This window comes from Choloepus didactylus, chromosome 17 (assembly GCF_015220235.1).
Source record: "Choloepus didactylus isolate mChoDid1 chromosome 17, mChoDid1.pri, whole genome shotgun sequence".
Classification (NCBI taxonomy): Eukaryota; Metazoa; Chordata; class Mammalia; order Pilosa; family Megalonychidae; genus Choloepus; species Choloepus didactylus.
In genome coordinates this window covers 67,993,621-68,011,047 of record NC_051323.1, presented here as the reverse complement: position 1 = coordinate 68,011,047, position 17,427 = coordinate 67,993,621, and the positions used below count along the sequence as shown (strand labels likewise).

Here is a 17,427-nt window from a genome sequence, read left to right as displayed (position 1 = left end):
GAAACTCATTGTTCTAGGCCCCAAACCTGCTCTGCCTCCTCTTGGTTCACAGCAGCAAAAAATTAAAACCTGAGCTGTCCAGAACACACACACACACACACACACAGACTCACACACACACACCAGACCATTTATTATGGATACCAGGACAGTAAACATTTAAAACGCCAAGAATCTTTGGAGATAAACATGTTCAGAGACACATTCTTAACCCAAAATGGAAAGGTGACCATGGTTTCATGAGGTCTCTAAGCAAACTTCTGAAGTTGTTTCTGTATTTGTGTGTCTGTGCGTTAGGTTTTATATTTCTCGGGGCAAGCCAAAGCCTGGAATTGCTGCTCTCAGCTTAATTGTGTTTGCACTTTAAGTATCTTACTGTTGAAAGCTGGTTTGAATAGATTTATTGTTGTTTTCCTTCTGATTAGAAGTTAGCAATCTAGAGAAGGGGAAAAATTAACAGTATTGTTAAAGAGAAAACATTATGCAATCTGATGTTTGCATAAACTGTGCATGTGATGTATAGATTCTTATATTAAATACAACAGAAACACATCAAGTTGTCCTGTGCACTTGACAAATATGTGCCCACCTTAGGCCTTTCCAGGTCCCCTTCAGTCTATAATAGGGTGACAGGAAGGCAAGACTAGCAATCATTGAATCCCAAGTATTGTACCATGTAAGTGCAAGGAAGACAATTACTTTCCATAAGTTCAGATAAGAAAGATACATCTAAGAGGTTAAGTATCTTGCCCAAGGTCACACCCCTGGAAGGTGATGGGGCCAGGATGCAAATGCCCATCTGTTTGGTTGCAAAGGCCAGGTGTACTTTGTGCAATACCACACTTCGCAAATCGATGTGACTCTGGTCCCTTCATCTTGGATATGACTTTATACAAGATGGGCCAGGGCTGGGAAGTACAGTAAAGGTTAAAGGTGGTTGGTCAGTTGCCATGGAACAGAATAGAACTAACTGGCTTTGTAAAGGATTCAGAATCCCATCACCAGCATCCTCTTGTCAAGTGTGTTTGTGAAGCTGCCTGACTTCAACGTCACTGAGCTGGACAGAGACGAATCTCTGGATCTCTGTTCCATTGCTTACGAGGCATAGGGCACCTGCGTAGTCCCATCCAACCAAGCCCTATTGTTCTCTACCTCTGCAGTCCTCAATTCCTACCACCCAACAAATATTGACTGGCTACAGAGCCTCCATGTCCCTGACACTGTACTGGGAGTGCTAAAATAAGCAACACATTGTACTTGCTATGGAGGAGCTCAAAGGCTAGTGTGAAGCTGGGGTCAACTGACCCAAAGGTGGGCCAGGGGACACCCCCTACAAGCCCAGCCTGTTCTGGTTACAAGGGCCCTCCCTGGCCACATTCAGAAGGAGTTTATGAAGGTCAAACCCGCTCTTGAGAGGCCTTTTAGTGAGCCAAACTTGCTGCTTGACAGTTAGGATTTGATTTTTAGATTTCTGCATGTGTGTTTCTCTCTACCTTTATTTCTTTGCCTCTCTCATTGAAATCTCTCTCTCCTGAACCCCCTTCCTTCTTAGTTGACTTCCACCTTAAAATTAAATCTGTCAAAGTGCTTTTCCTTGCAGGATTAAACTACCAGTCTCCAGATGCATTCAAAGATTGCCTATTTAAAATTAAACAATTAAAAATTAAAGGACAATTCTAATGGGAGAATTTCAGGCACAGTATCTGGTCATTGATCAATCCCATATGAAACTACAAAGGCTTATTCACTTATGTGGGCCCATGCACACATGCACACACATAACTACCACCAAGGCAGGGTATTTTTTATCAGCTGTCTTATATTTGAAGATGTCTGTACCTTCCATATTCCTATGTGTCCCAAACAGCCTATTCCTATGTTAGGATCCCATTTATTTTCAAAACCATTACAAGGCTCCCCCTCCACCTTCACTTTAGTCCCATTTTTATTCATCAACATCATTACACTTCAAAATCATCATCACAGCCATTATTGGCCATCTCATTTTTCTCGCCCTCTCTGGTTCTCTATCCTGTCCCCCCACATCTTTCTGACATTGCTACCTCTAACTGATGACTCTACTTTTGCATTCCCAACCCGGGCTGTGTTCTCTGCCTTCCATATCAGAAAGATGGTAAATGCTCTCTCACTTTCTATCTCCAAATGAAATTCTTGGATGACCGACACTTCCCATCAATTTGTTCTTTCTGCCTTGTCCAGAATACTTTATTCATTCAAACTGTACATTTATTCCATCAGGATTAGAAAGTGGGTAATAGTTGTTCCTTCTTTCTCTATCCCATTTGTCACTACACCCATTCTTCCTCAGCTTGGTGCAGAGAGATGCATTTGTGACCCATTTTCTAGCGTCATCTCTCAGAAGGTCATGTAAAATCCATCAGTTAAAAACCATAGTTCTTTCATTTCTTTCTGATTCCTGGGAGGGGCTGTGTACAGAAGCAAACCAAAATGACCTTATTTTGTGCAAAACCACGAGAGTGAAACATCAAGGCTTGGCTCTCAAGGGCATGGTTGATGATGTCAGGACTCAGTCCAGAGGCAGCCCTGAAAGAACTCCAACTCCAGCTAACTGCACGCCACCACACTCACGTGGCCTGCATATTTTCTACACAACAGGGTCAAATCTCTATACAAATAAATACTTACACCCATAAATACATACATGCACAAGTGTACCAGATAAATCTCACGTTATCAACTACTAAGTCAATCACAGAGAGGATTCCTGTCCCAGTTACTCCTTCTCCATCTCATCAGACGAAATATAAAGAGAACCAAGTTCAGTTGTAATCCCTGACTCATTCAGGTGGTTGCTGTCATTTCCTAGAACTTAAGATTCCTGATTCCTGGTGGGATCTCACACTGTGCCTTGAGCAGGTTGGTGGGCAAAGCCCTTTCTGCTCCCTCCACTCCTCTCACTGCCCCTGGCTGTGGTTTGTGTTTGGCTGCCAAGCCCATGCCTCCTTCAGTAGCACCGCAGGGGATCCCACCAACCCGTAGAAACTATACTGGAGTGTATCAACCCCAATCCCACCCCCACCCCAGCCAGTGGAGACCGCCTTGAACCAGCCACTGCTCCTACTTCACTACCCGCTAGGAACATTGTGAAGCTCTGGCCATCTATTTCATTTGACCATTGGATTTAGACCTCAAGAGCAGCTGAAATTAAAAATGACTTTTATCCCACCTTCAATTAATCTTGGCAAGGATCCCTTCAGAGGAAATCCTATATGGTATTATCTCCTAAAATTGCTAATAAAATAAACAGGGAGGATCATTTAATTTAAATTTTCAATAATGAAGCATTTATTTCATGTTCTAGGAGGAATAGGGAAGGAAAAAAAAATGCAAGGACTAGCTAACCTCTCAAATGACTGCATATTTGGTTTATGGAACAAAGGCCACGATGCTAGAAATCTAATAAAAGAAAGAAAAGAAATACTCACCCCCTTTGGAAAATGTAAGATCCAGCATCATCCAACTCAACTGGCCAAAATTCCAAAGCATAACCATGTAAAGCAATTCTGGGAGAACTGCTTGGGCTTAGCTCCACGTGCCCATGTGATCCACTGCTCTTGTACCACCTGACGGCGCTTTTTCCACTCTCATGCTCAGGTAAAGATGAGCAATATTTCAAATAGAAAGGCTCGCCTTCAACTGCAGTAATACGGAAACGTGACGTACAAGCTTCTTCAAAGGATTGTGAAATAAAACAAAAACAAAATGATGGATTTTTTTTTTTTTCTTTTCTAATGCATTGGGGTAAGAAGCAGGGTTAATAAGAAAACCCTCTTGCCCTTGGTAAGACTGTTGCTGCAAAGGAGTGGCTAGGCCTCCCTATAATTGTGCCTAAGAGCCTCTCCCGAATGCCTCTTTGTTGCTCAGATGTGGCCCTCTCTTTCTAGCTAAGCCAACCTGAAAGGTGAAATCATTGCCCTCCCCCCTATGTGGGATCAGACACCCAGGGGAGTCAATCTCCCTGGCAACGTGGAATATGACTCCTGGGGAGGAATCTAGACCTGGCATCGTGGGATGGAGAACATCTTCCTGACCAAAAGGGGGAAGTGAAAGGAAATGAAATAAGCTTCAGTGGCAGAGAGATTCCAAAAGGAGCCGAGAGGCCACTCTGGTGGACACTCTTACACACAATATAGACAACCCTTTTTAGGTTCTAATGAATTAGAATAGCTAGCAGTAAATACCTGAAACTATCAAACCACAACCCAGAACCCATGAATCTTGAAGACAATTGTATAAAAATGTAGCTTATGAGGGGTGACAATGTGATTGGGAAAGCCATATGGACCACACTCCCCTTTGTCCAGCGTATGTATGGATGAGTAGAAAAATGGGGGAAGAAAAAAAAAAAAAGGCACCCAGTGTTCTTTTTTACTTTAATTGTTCTTTTTCACTTTAATTTTTATTATTATTTTTGTGTATGTGGTAATGAAAATGTCAAAAATTAATTTTTGTGATGAATGCACATCTATATAATGGTACTACAAACAACTGAATGTACGCTTTGTTTTGCATGACTGCATGGTATGGGACTATATCTCAATAAAAATGAATTTAAAAAAAAAAAAAGAAAGCCCTGAGAAATCCCAGTGTCACATTCCTATGGGGCTTCTTATTTTATGGTCAATCTTCCCAATACTAAGAAGCAAGAGGGAAAAGGCAGTTTCAGAACATAGATGAAGACAATGCTTCCCATAGGGACTCCCAAACTGGAAGGAGCAAGGACTTAACCTCCAATAGCTAGAGGGCAGAAAAGTGTGGTGTAACTTTAAAAAAAAAGAAAATATTACATGTTATTGCTTCTTTATGGGGGGAGCGACTTCTGTCACAGTCCCCCACCCCCATCCCAAACATTCCCAGCTGAGGACAAGTGTGCACTGAAAGGAAAACAAGAAACCTGGAGACCTCGGAGTTCTTCATCTGCATCATCAGAAGCCGCACTTAGCTCACTCCCAGCCAATCTCCCTAACCATACCCTGTAGGTGTGGAGATGATTAAAAGCGCTCCTACGTAGCTTAGGGGATGTGTAAATGAGTTATTGCTGTAGGTTACCATGTAGATAATCGAGAATTGATTAATATATCACTCAAAATCTGCCTGTTTGTTTCCCCTCTGAGCGTTCTCTCTTCTCTCTCCCTCCCTCTGTCCCTCTCCTCCCCCTCCCTCTCTTTCTCTCTCTCTCTCTCTTTTCAACTATCCCAAATTCCCTCTTTTTCAACTATCCCAGATATCCCTCTTTTTCAACTATCCCAATTATTCTCTGGCTTTGAAAAAACCTCTCCCATCCTTTCAGGTATGCAGGAGGGTGCACTTGCCCCTCTTTTTGTGTTTCTTGTAGTTCAAAATTGGCACATCCTGTCACCTCATGGTTCCTTCAATCCTGTCTTAGAATGAGATCCTTAAACTGAGTAGAGAATTTCCCTGAGGGCATGGAGAAAATGTCTTCTCGCCCGTTAAGTGTTATTTTTCAAAGCACGAGTCTGATTTTAACTCACAGTTGTTGACTGGACTTAGGCCCTCATTCCTCTTTAGGGTAGTTACCATTTGAAGGAACCTAATCTGGAACACACACCCTCCAGGAACTGACGGTTGGCAACTGAAAGCCCACACTCCCTTAGGCAGCCAATGGCTTCAGGTGTCTTCCCTTCTGTTTCACACCCGAGGGTGTGTTGATGAACATAATGCTTGTAAGAAATGGCTTTTCACTGGAGAAATGAGTGGGGTTCAGGATGTGTGGACTGCTCAGAATAGGCACTCGCATTCTTACAGCACCAGGGAATAAAACAAAATCCTTTGGAATGATGTCTGTGTTTCAAATTCTCCTGAGATTGGGCAATTATGGGATATTGTCACCTAATCCAATTTGTAAATGAATTCAACACTTAGAATACTGTCACGTCTGCCAAGACTGAATGTTTTTGAAAGGTGCTCTTCACGTACCAAAAAAGGTAGAGAACTAAGACTTTAGCAACCTTCCAGAAAAGGCTCTATGGCAGTTTTTTGCCGACATCATGTTTCCATTGCGGTCTGGAAGTAAGGTTATTAGTGCCTGTCTCCAGAGCACAAAGCCCACACCACATACTTCCCCACACCCTGCTTTTGCATTTAGGGGTTTCTGACATCTCATTCCCTATTAGGAAGAGCAGATCTACCTCATTCTTTTAACATCTTGTAATGTGTGTAAAACTTTCTAAAAATGAATAATAAACATGGCTGTTACCTCCTCAGTTTCAAATAACATGAAACAATTTTCATCTCAGACAAATGAAATTTATTTCAGTATGCACTTTTTTTCATCCTGCTCTCCATATAAACTCAGAGGGCTGTTTCTTTTCTTTTTCAACAATACTCTATGAACCTCTTGACCCCACTCATATGACTCTCCCATTCTCTATTGCCACCAACACCAAATGGTGGGCAACTTCATAAAGTAAAATCTAAAGCCACTAACTTTAATAAATTCAGCATCTTTTGTCCTCCATTCAGTAATTGCCACCACGTTAAAAAAAAAAAACAAAAAAAAAAAACCTGTATATCCCCTCTAGGCTACCAATGAAGTATATCTGTGGATAATTCCAAACACTTACCTGATGTACTTATAAACATAAGTACAAAAAGTGCCAAAGGTAGTTCTCTACAGTGCATTTTTAGGACTCTGCATCAAATGGTTTCTCTGGAAAACAAAATAAAATAGGTTGAACCAACATTTGCAGACAAAAGCATATCTGTCTTGTTATGATTTTTAAAAAATCACACGGAGAAAACAACTCTCAATAAATTTTAAGAAAGAAATCATATAATGTAACTTTTCTGACAACAATGGCATAAACCTAGAATCCAATGTCAGAGAGAGAACTGGAAAATTCATAAATATAAGAAAATTTAAAAATACAATCTTAGTCAACGGGTTAAAGAAGAAACCACAATGGAAATTAGGAATATTCTTGAGACAAATGAAAACAAAAACACAACATACCAAACCTTATGGGATGCAGAAAAGGCAGTGCTGAGAGGGAAATTTATAGCTCTAAATGCCTGCATTAAAAAAAAAGAAGAAAGATATCAAAAAGATACCTGACTTTACACAGTGATCTAACCTCAAAAGGAGGAACGAGTCAAACAGCAAACGAAAATCAAAGTGAGCAGAAGGAAAGAAACAGAGATTAGAAAAGCAATAAGGAGAAACCTGAAGTCATATCTTGGTTTATAGAAAATATCAATAAATTGACAACCTTTATATAGACTGACAAAGAAAAAAAAAGGGAGAATACAAAAAAATTAAAATCAGAATTGAAAGGGGGCATTATAAATATAAGAATTATAAGAGAATATAAGGATTTTATATAAATATATATAAGAGAATACTATACATCTTTTAGGATTTGTGTTAGGCAATGGATTCTTAGACTTTGCGTCAAAAGCAGAATAAGAAAAAATAGATAAATGGGACTTCATCAAATCACAAACTTTTGTGCATCAAAGGACATTATCAAGAAAGTGAAAAGACAACCTATAGAATGGAAGAAAATATTTGGAAACCATATATCTGATAAGGGTTTAATATCCAAAATATTTAAAGAATTCCTATAACTGAGCAACAAAAAGACAAATAACCCAATTAAAAAAAAAAGAAAAAAAAAAAAAAACGGGCAAGGGACTTGAATAGACATTTCTTCAAAGAAGACATACAAATAGCCAATAAGCACATGAGAAGATGCGTAAGATCATTAGTTATTAGGGAAATCTAAATCAAAACCAATCCCAATAAGATACTCCTTCACAGCCACTAAAATGGCTATTATTTAATAAGTGGAAAATAACAAGTGTTGGTGAGAATGTGGAGAAATAGAACTCTTGTGCAACGCTGGTAGACATATAAAGTGGTGCAGCCACTGTGGAAAACAGTTTGGTGGTTCCTCAGAAGGTTAAATATGAAATTACTATATGACTTGACAATCTCATTTCTCGATACATACACAAAAGAATTGAAAGCGTGTCACACAGATACTTGCCTACCAATACTCATGAGCTGCATTATTCACAACAGCCAAAATGTGGAAGAAATCCAAGTGTCCATCAATGGAAGAATGGATAAACAAAATGTGGCATACACACACAATGGAACATTATTCAGCTGTAAAAAGAAATGAAGTTCTGATATACGCTACAACATGGATGAAACTTAAAGACCACATGTTAGGTGAAATAAGCCAGAAACAAGAGGACAAATATTGTATGATCTCATTTATATGAAACAAATAGAATATGCAAATTCATAGTGTCAGAAATTAGAATACAGGTAACCAAGGCAGGCGTAAGGTGGGGAATGCAGTACAGTATTTCTGCTTGGGGTGATAGAAGAGTTTTGGAAAAGGATGGCATTATTGGCAGCACAGCATAATGACTGTAGTTACCACTAAAGACTGTATACTTGAGAGTGGTTAAAATAGAAATTTTTATGTTGTATATACGTTACCACAATAAAATTTTTAAAAGACATAAAGAACCAATTATATTGAAATACAGGCTCCAAAACACAAAAATAAAATAAATTTTGGAACAGTTTAGGAAAAAAACATGTGGTACACAGATTTTTAAAAAAATCAACCCAGGAGATTTTTATAACCTTTAACATAGTCACTGATTTCCTCAAAGAACTTTCAACAAACTAGAATTAATAAAATCCCAAGTGCTGAAGAAAATCCTAAAATGCAATTTTCTAAAATAACAGAGCCTGATTTATTTTAGGCCCAGTCTACTAAATCCTGACTCCAAGGTCAAAATTGAGGACAACGATATTTCCAGAATAGCCACTACTCTGTCTACTCACAGTCTGTGACATACCAAGATACAAATGGCCGTTCTGCCCATGTAGGGTTATGTGTGTTTGTGTGTGCTTGTATGTGATTGTGTGTATATGTGTATGTGTGGTTGTGTGCTCCAACTGCTTTTCTCTCTCACCACACTCACCTTTTCCCTCATAATGTGCATCACAATTTGTAATTAGTTTTCATTTGTCGGTTGGATTTTTGAATGCCCATCTTCCTCCTTCAGAACATACATTTCATAAGGGCTGGAACAAAGTCCATTGTGCTCATCACTTTATTGCAAAAGCCCAGCACAATGACCAGCACACAGATAACACTCATTCATACATGAGTAAAGAGCAGCTGTGTGGATGTGGCTGCACTCACATGCCCATGTGTGTATATTTTAGGGAAATGAAGAAACCAGAATTTCCTACACTCCAGACTCCAACTCGGCACGAACACTGACCCAGTGGAAGTGAGATCTGCCTTGACTTTCAAACCTACTTCAACCCAGATTTTGTCCTACTAATTACAACCTTGGGGATCAGAATGGGGGCAGGATGCAGTAGGGCTCACCCCCAAGAATGAATATTTTTCATAAGCAATCCTATGTTCCTTTTTCCCACACACCTAGCTTACTTCCCTCCCACTGCAATCTTCCCTGGGTGGAGGCAGTGCAACCTGAAGGAAAGCACTGATTTCAGGGCCACAGGAAACTGGGCTGGCATTCCAGCTGAAGCCCTGACAAGCTGTGCAACCTTGGACAAGTTACTTACATGCCTCAGAGCCTGTTTGCTCATTACTAAAATGGAAATGATAAGAAGATCCATCTCCAACATTACTGAGTAATTAACCAAGCTAATGTTTATGAAAACTTACTCGCAAATGATAATCTCTCAGTCCCCAGTAATTGTCCTCTTCTCACCAACTCCCACCTACCTCCTATTCCAAAAAAGGACTAATACCCAAATCCTTGGCAAAGTTTAATAACTAAGCTGACCTTTTGAATAACGTCACTGAGAATTTGGTGGAATTTCCAAGAGATATCAACAATGTAAAGACCAAAGGGATAAAAATGTAAGGAAAGTACAAACTGGTCATAATTAAATTAGAACAGTCTATGGTTTGGACCTGGAACCCCCCCCCTCCACACACACACATTTTATTATTAAACCTATCTATTCTTTTGCCTCTGGTAGTGTGAAAAGTGGTGTTGTTTCCTTTATGTCACTCCTCTGGTTAACCAGCAGAAAAGAAAAAAAAAAAAGTCCTCTGGCTGACCCAGCTTTGTAAAGGGCACACTTCTGTGAAATTTCTAAGTCTAAGAGGTAAGATTATTATGAGATTATTCGGCATTCTGATGAGTTAACTCTGAGTTTCAATATGAAACATGTTAAGATCCCAACCTGAAAGTTAACTGATATTTACACAGTTCTGAAATATATAATTTTCAATGTATTTATTAAATTTTATGTGTGAACTTCAGACATCAAGATATTATTGAAAAAAATTCATTTCAAGAAAAAAATACAATTCTAGGAAATGACATAAATACTCTAACAGGTATTCATAAAATATTTTATGAGGATCTAAATATGAAATTTCTTACCTGCAGAAATTTTAAGGTGTATTTTTCATGTTATGTTTGAAGTTGATATCATTTTTTGCTTTTTTATAACTTTAAGATTTTTTCCCTTTTTTCTTTCCTTGGTCTGATTTATATTTTTCTTATTTCCAAAACAATATATGTCCATTGTAGCACATTCATAAAAATGAAAACTCAAAATAAGAAAATAATCTCAATATCCATAATATTTTAGCATGTTTTCCTATATTTTTCTACATATTTTCAAAGAATGTTTAAAGAATTTTATATCCTACATTTTCTACTTATTGCTATATAATAAGCATTTTCTTCTGTCATAAACATATCTTCGTTAACTTCATTTTAAATGACACATAATATTCCTTCATATGGATATATTATAATTCACAAGATGTATTTTACTATAAAATAACAATAACACTGTGACCACCTTTACATGTAAGGCAGTATACCTACATTTGGGGCAGCATGATCTCTGACACCAGGCCAGCTGGATTTAAATCCCAATCCTAGGCTTTTCCAGCTGAATAACCCTGGACAAGTCACCCTCTCTGTGCCTCAGGTTCTTTATCCATAGGATGGGGATAGCACTATGAACTCCCAGAGCTGATGTGAAGGTGACAAGTTAATATTTCAAAGTGTCTAGTTAATAATAAATGCCATTCTAGGTTAGCTGTTATTATTTGTCTATATTTCTGATGATTTTCTTTGTGCTACTTCATGGCGGTGCTATAAATGAGTGAAAGGGTGCATTTTAAACAGGACAGATGTATACCGCGAAACTGGATTCCAGAAATGTTGTAATAATTCTTACTCTCTCAACCTGTAAGATAATTTCCATCTATCACACCCAGAGAAGCATTTACCATTCTTATTTTTAAAAATACAATAAGGTAGTGAAAATGGTAACATTTCTTGTTGTTTTCTTAAATCTGTATTTCTTTTAATATAAATGAAGCAGAATATGAACCATGTATTTTTTAGCCACTTTTCCCCCATGTTTATTACCTGTCTCTTTAGGTCCTTTGTCTAGTTAATTGTCAGACATTTACTGTTTTCTCACCTTGCTTACCTTTTAATTCCTTTTCTGATGTTTTAACTTATGGAAGATTTCATATTTATGTAGTCAAACATTTTGATTTGTGATTTTTCCATTACTTTTAGGTTTAGAACATCCCCCCCTCCCCTGCCCCAGTGGTCAGATAGATGCTTACCTGCAATTTCTTCTTTGTTATGGTTTTTACATTTATATTTTTCACCCAAAAACAATTTATTTTCTTCTTTGGTATGAAGACTGTCTAACTTAACTCATTCACCCAGGAGATTCTAATGTGCAGCCTAAGTGAGGACCCACTGATCTAGGATATTTATTTGTATATATGTAAATACATATATAAAGAAAAGTCACAAATTTCTCGAACTCCTCATCCAATGGCAGGAAGTTATTCTTTAAATGAAAAAAAAAAAAGTGCTCTTTCAAAAATCATGTGATCTAAAGTGAAGGTGAGATACAAGTGGACCACTCCCTCTGCCCCCAAGGCAGTGCAAGGGTGCAAGGCCCCTCTTTCCAGAATAGCACACGTAAGCAAATGTCATCTCCGGAGCCCCTGCTTCTGCCCAACTGCCCTTGTTTTTGGAACTCTCTTAAACAACATGATCACCCTCTAGAAAAAATGATTCACAGAAACACATAGATGTCAGGTTGCTTCAAAGCTTTTTCAGATGAGTGTCAAGGCCCAGATTAGAGCTAGATTCATTGACTTACATGGGAAGAAACGTAGATTGCCTCAGTGGAAAGCAGTCTTATTAATAAAACATAATTGAACAATTACATCACACCAGTGATGTTTTTAAGTTAATCTGATTTATTAACATTGTCTTCACCACTTCCTTAGGTCTAATCGACAAAACAATAAATCAAGCCCTGAATTGTCATGTTTGCCAGTTTCTATAGTGGAAATTCTCCCGCCATGGCCAAGTTTAAACCACCAAGGCCATGTCACTAAAAAGTGGAGTTGGGAAGAGATGTGCAGCTGCCCATTACAAAGTATTCCCACCATTCAGGCACAACAGGTGTAAATAACCTTACACGCATAAATAGTAAAACATAGCATACTAATTAGAAAGTGATGCACTTTCAGTATTTATTAACACCGATGATTTTTAAGATGTAATTATTTCTCAACAGTATTTGATGATAGGTGGTTTTCTCAGCCTGTGAGAAGATAAAATTACCAAACACAAAGGGGAAAAATAATCTTGGACATACAGACACACACAACAAACATGCACACAAGTCCACACTATGGAGAAAGAAGTTACGTTGAATTCGGTTTCTCATCTGTAAGACCAGGAAAATCATGCCCACCTCATCATCCTTGTTATTATTATCCCTATGGGTGTGCCCAGCTCTGGCTATGTATCTGCTTTTCTTCCTGGCAGCACAGCCTCCCCTTCCTCCAGCACCCAGTTCTCTAACTCTCGCACTTTAGCTCAATGGTGGTCTTTCAAGGAAGCTTCTCCAACTGCCACTACACCCAAACACTGCAAGCCTTTGCCCAAGCCTGGTGTTATTTTCATTTTCCTCGACTCGTTCCCACTTGCTGGTGAGATCCCTCGCCTTTCCCCCTGCTCCCAGATCAGCTGTTATCAGCCTCCGTGGGTGTGTCTGTGCTGGGGGAGGTGTCGGCCTCCAAAAGGGGGAAGGCAGGGCAGGCTGCACTGCAGTTATCAGACACATCAACCATGGACTCCCCATCAAACAGGGATCCAAGATGACTGTTTCCATTTCAGCGCTATCCCTTCGGTCCATGGCCTTTCCTCAATTCCAGGGCTGGGATCTGGGGCACCTGGTTCAACCCAAGGGCCTAGAGTGAGCTGGGGTGGTGGTAGGGGGTGTAAACTGTGGTAAACTGAGTGTGAGCAAGTGTTTCTGCAAGTTCTGGGGGCATTCTAAACACCTGGAGCAAAGGATTTGGATTAAAGGCAAAGGTTTGGAATCAGAAAAGTACAGGTGTGGATGTGGGATCTATAACTCAGTGGTTAGATACCTCTGGGAAAATTACTGACTTCTGTGCTTTGGTTCCCCCACTACCACTTCCTTTGTTAAGGGTAACGGTGCCGGTAAGAGGGTTAAGTAAAAATACATCTAAGCTTTCTACACATTGGCGCAGTAAACTCTTAACAAGTGGCCACTATTTTTATCACTTTTTATTTCAGCCGTTCTCACCTCTCCAGAAACGGGTTGGGAACGTGTGATCCTCTAAAACTAAACTACCGGGGAAAGTTACACCCATTAAATGATGATGCCATCTCATCAATTAGAGTGTGTGTGTGTGTGTGTGTATTTAATTCAAAATTGTATGTATACGCACATACATACACATACATAAATATATATCTTTAATTCGAAATTGTATACACACATACATACACACACATAAACACACATGTATGTACATACACGTGTATTTACTTGTTCTTGTAACTGCACCGATCTCGCTTTCCGAATCCGGGCCCTCGGGCACGGATGCCCTGGACTGCCGGGGCCGAGCGCGGTGGGAGCGGGGAGCGGGGAGCGGGCAGCATGGCGGGGGCGGCGGGGCCGGGCCTTACCTTTGCCGGGCGGGGGCGCGGGCCGCCGGGGCTCCCTCGCTCTGGGGCGCGCCGACGCCGACGGAGGCAGGAGTGGGGAACGCCGGCCCGGAGGCGCGATCCCGCGGCCACCCGACGATTGCGAAACACCCAAGGAAAGAGAGGGGCCGCGAGGGGGCCAGCAGGGAGATCACAGCGATGAGGCCGCTAGAGAGTGCAAAACAGCCCAACCGAAAAGGAGCGGAAAGTAAGAAGAAAGGAAAAGCGTCTGCGGCCGCGGGCAGCGAACCCCTGGTGGAGGAGGCAGAGGGCGCGAGGATGCTCCCGGTCGAGGTGCTGCGGCGGGGCGCTGCTCCCGTTCTGGGGGTGCTCCCGTGAGGCGCTACTGGAAGGCGCGGCTGGAAACTCCGAGGGCTGGCGCCGGCCTGCTGGACGGTGGCGGCCCCCACGCCGTCCGGCCTCCCGCCCCAGCGCGCTCGCGGCGGCCCCCGGGAGCCTCCCGGGCGGAGGCGGAGTGACCTGCCCCGGCCCTAGGTGGCTCCTGCGCGCCCCGCCCGCCCCTGACGCACCCTGCGGCCGTGACGCTGCGCACGCCCGGGTGAGGCCAGGAGGGATCGGCCGGCGCGGGCCGCAGTGCAGCGCCTGCCCTTGAGGGGAAGGGGCTGGGGGAGGCTGGGGAGAGCAAGGAGGCCCGGGAGAGTCCCCAAGACCCCCGGGGCTTCCCGAGGTTAACCGAAGGGGAGGTGGGGGGTCCCAGCCCTCAGGTCAGCCCTGAGGCCTTTGGCTCGCTCTTGGGGAGCCAGAGAGAGGTGGGCAGAGGTGTTGAGCTGACAGCGTAAATCGTTTAGAAGAAAAGGAAGCCGAAGAAGAATAAGTTCTTACACCGGTATGGTGTGGTGGAACTCACGATGAATTTTCAGAGTCAGCTTGGTGGTTGGGTCTTTCAAACAAAAATGAAGAGCAGAACCACGGCTGATGGGGAAAGGGTTTACAAAGACAGCAATTTTCATTCTTTTTACCTGATACTGTAATTCGCCATATGATAAAACAGAAAAATCATATAATTATTTCAATAAATGAAAAAAAATCTGACAAAATTCGACATCCTTCCTTGATTGGTAACTCTTAGAAACTTGATATTAGAAAGGAATTTTCTTAATCTGACAAAAAAATAGTACTAAGAAATCTCTAGGTAACTTCATGATTAATAGCGAAACACTGAATGATTTTGCCTAAGATTGGGAACAAGATAAGGATGACACCTCTCACCTAGGATAACTGTTTTGCAATAATTTGAAAAAAAAAGGCAAAAAAATTGGACAGGAAGATGAAAAACAGTTTTCACTCATGACTGTAGATCATCCTTTGGCATGTCCAAAAAAGCATTTTAAACCTACAGAAAAAAACCTAAATTGTGAGCTTAGCATGGAATACAAGGTCAATACACAAAAATCAATTGTACTTCTACACAAGTAATGTAAAATTGGAAAATGAAATTTGTTAAAGATACCATTTACAACAGCATTAAAAATCAAATGCCAAAGTATAAATACTTTGAAAGGTGTACAAGGTATCTGTTAAACTACAAAGCATTGCTGAGAGAAATGAAAGGCCTAACTAAATGGAAAGATAAACCATGTCATGGATTGGAACACATCATTAAGATAGCTATTCTCCACAACCTGATCCATGTATTCAATGCAATCCCAATCCAAAACCCAGTGGGAATTTTCAAACAAGTTAAGAAACTGTTTTGGAAATTTATATAGAAATTCAAAAGATCTAGAATAGTCCAAACAATCTCAAAAAGGAGAGCAAGTCAGAGGACTTGCATTGACTTGAAGGCTTAAAATAAGGCAAGAATAATCATGACAGAGGATATAAAATGGAACAAAACAGAGGATTCAAATATACATCCACAATTGATTTTTGACCAAAGCACCATGTCAATTCAATGCAGAAAGAAAAGCTCTTCACAAATGTTGCTGGGACAACTGTGTATCTCTATGGAAAAACAAATGAAACTTGAGCCCTGTATCATTCCGTGCACAAATATTAATTCACGATGGATTGTAGACCTAAACAAAAAAAGCAGGAACCATAAATCTTTAACAAAAATGCATAAGAGAATATCTCTGTGACTTTGCGGTAGGCAAAAAATTCTTAGATGAAACACAGAATGTACTAACCAGGTAAGAAAAATTTGATAAACTGGATGACATAAAAAAGTCTGCTAAAGACACCATGAGGAAATAGGTAAACCATAGGCTGAAAAACATATTCACCTTCTATCTACTTGACAATAGCTATATTGAAAAAGTGCTCGACATCATTAATTGTTAGGGGACTTCAAATCAAAACGAAAATGAGATCTACTTATCACTCACTAAAATGACTAAAATAAAAAAGAAACTTGATGTGGTAGTGAATTATGTACCTCAGGAAATAATTAATAATGGATTAATCTTATTCTATTCCTGTGAGTGTGAACCCATTGTAAATAGGTCCTTTTAAGAAGTTATTATTAGTTAAGGCATGGCCAACTGAATCAGATGGGTCTTAATCCTGTTACTGGAGGAATTATAGATGAGGTCTCTGGGAGAAGACTACTAGGTGGAGTAGAAGCTGGAAGCCAATGGAACCCAGAAGGGAAAGGAGAGGACATTGCCATGTGCATTGCCATGTGACAGAAAAGCCAGGAGGTCAAGGATCATCAACAGCTAGGCCCAGAACCCCAGAACCTTCATGGAGAGAGCATTGCCTTACTGAGGCCTAAGTTTTGGACTCCTGCTAGCCTCAAAGCCATGAGCCAATAAATTCATCTTGTTTAAATCAATCCATTGTTTGGTGCTTGTTTTACATCCAGGGAGCTAAGACTGCTTTGAGTACTCAGAGTGGAATACTGCTATTACAAATATCTAAAAATGTGGAAACAGCTTTGGAATTGGGTAATGGATAGAAGCTAGAAGAATTGTGAGACACTTGATAGAAAAACCTAGATTGCCTTGAGGACATCAGTAGAAATGTGGATATTAAAGGTATCGCCAATAAAGCCTTAGAAGGAAATGATGAATGTGTTATTGGAAACTGAATAAAAGGTGATCCTTGTTATAAAGTGGTGGAGAACTTGGTGAAATTGTGTTCTCATGTCAGACAGAAGGCAGAACTTGCAAGTGATGAGCTTGTATATTTAGCTAGGGAGACTTCCAAGCTAAGTGTGGAAGGTGCAGCTTGGTTTCTCCTTGTAGCTTATAGTAGAATGTGAGTGGAAAGGGATAAGCTGAGAATTGAATTCTTAAGCACAAAGGAACCAGAAATTGATGGTTTTGAAAATTCCCAGCCTATCCAGATAGAGTGCACTGAGACTAGGGCCTTCTC

General features: G+C 40.5%; 1 protein-coding gene across 6 annotated transcripts in view; it reads right to left on the bottom strand.

The window, feature by feature from the left end:
- IL18R1 (interleukin 18 receptor 1) overlaps nt 1–14,579 on the bottom strand; it is a 35,714-nt gene extending 21,135 nt beyond the window's left edge. For 4 of the 6 annotated variants that reach the window (XM_037806745.1, XM_037806749.1, XM_037806750.1 and 1 more), the window contains exons 1-3: nt 14,071–14,579; nt 6,627–6,712; nt 3,468–3,711 (exon numbers count right to left, since the gene is read on the bottom strand). In XM_037806745.1, the coding sequence (XP_037662673.1) occupies nt 3,468–3,711; nt 6,627–6,684 (302 nt within the window). In that variant the 5' untranslated portion in view covers nt 6,685–6,712; nt 14,071–14,579. Of the gene's footprint in view, nt 1–3,467; nt 3,712–6,626; nt 6,713–7,015; nt 7,075–14,070 lie in introns of all 6 variants that reach the window. The other 2 variants (XM_037806746.1, XM_037806747.1) reach the window with 2 other exon arrangements.
- Between the last annotated feature and the right edge of the window lie 2,848 nt (nt 14,580–17,427).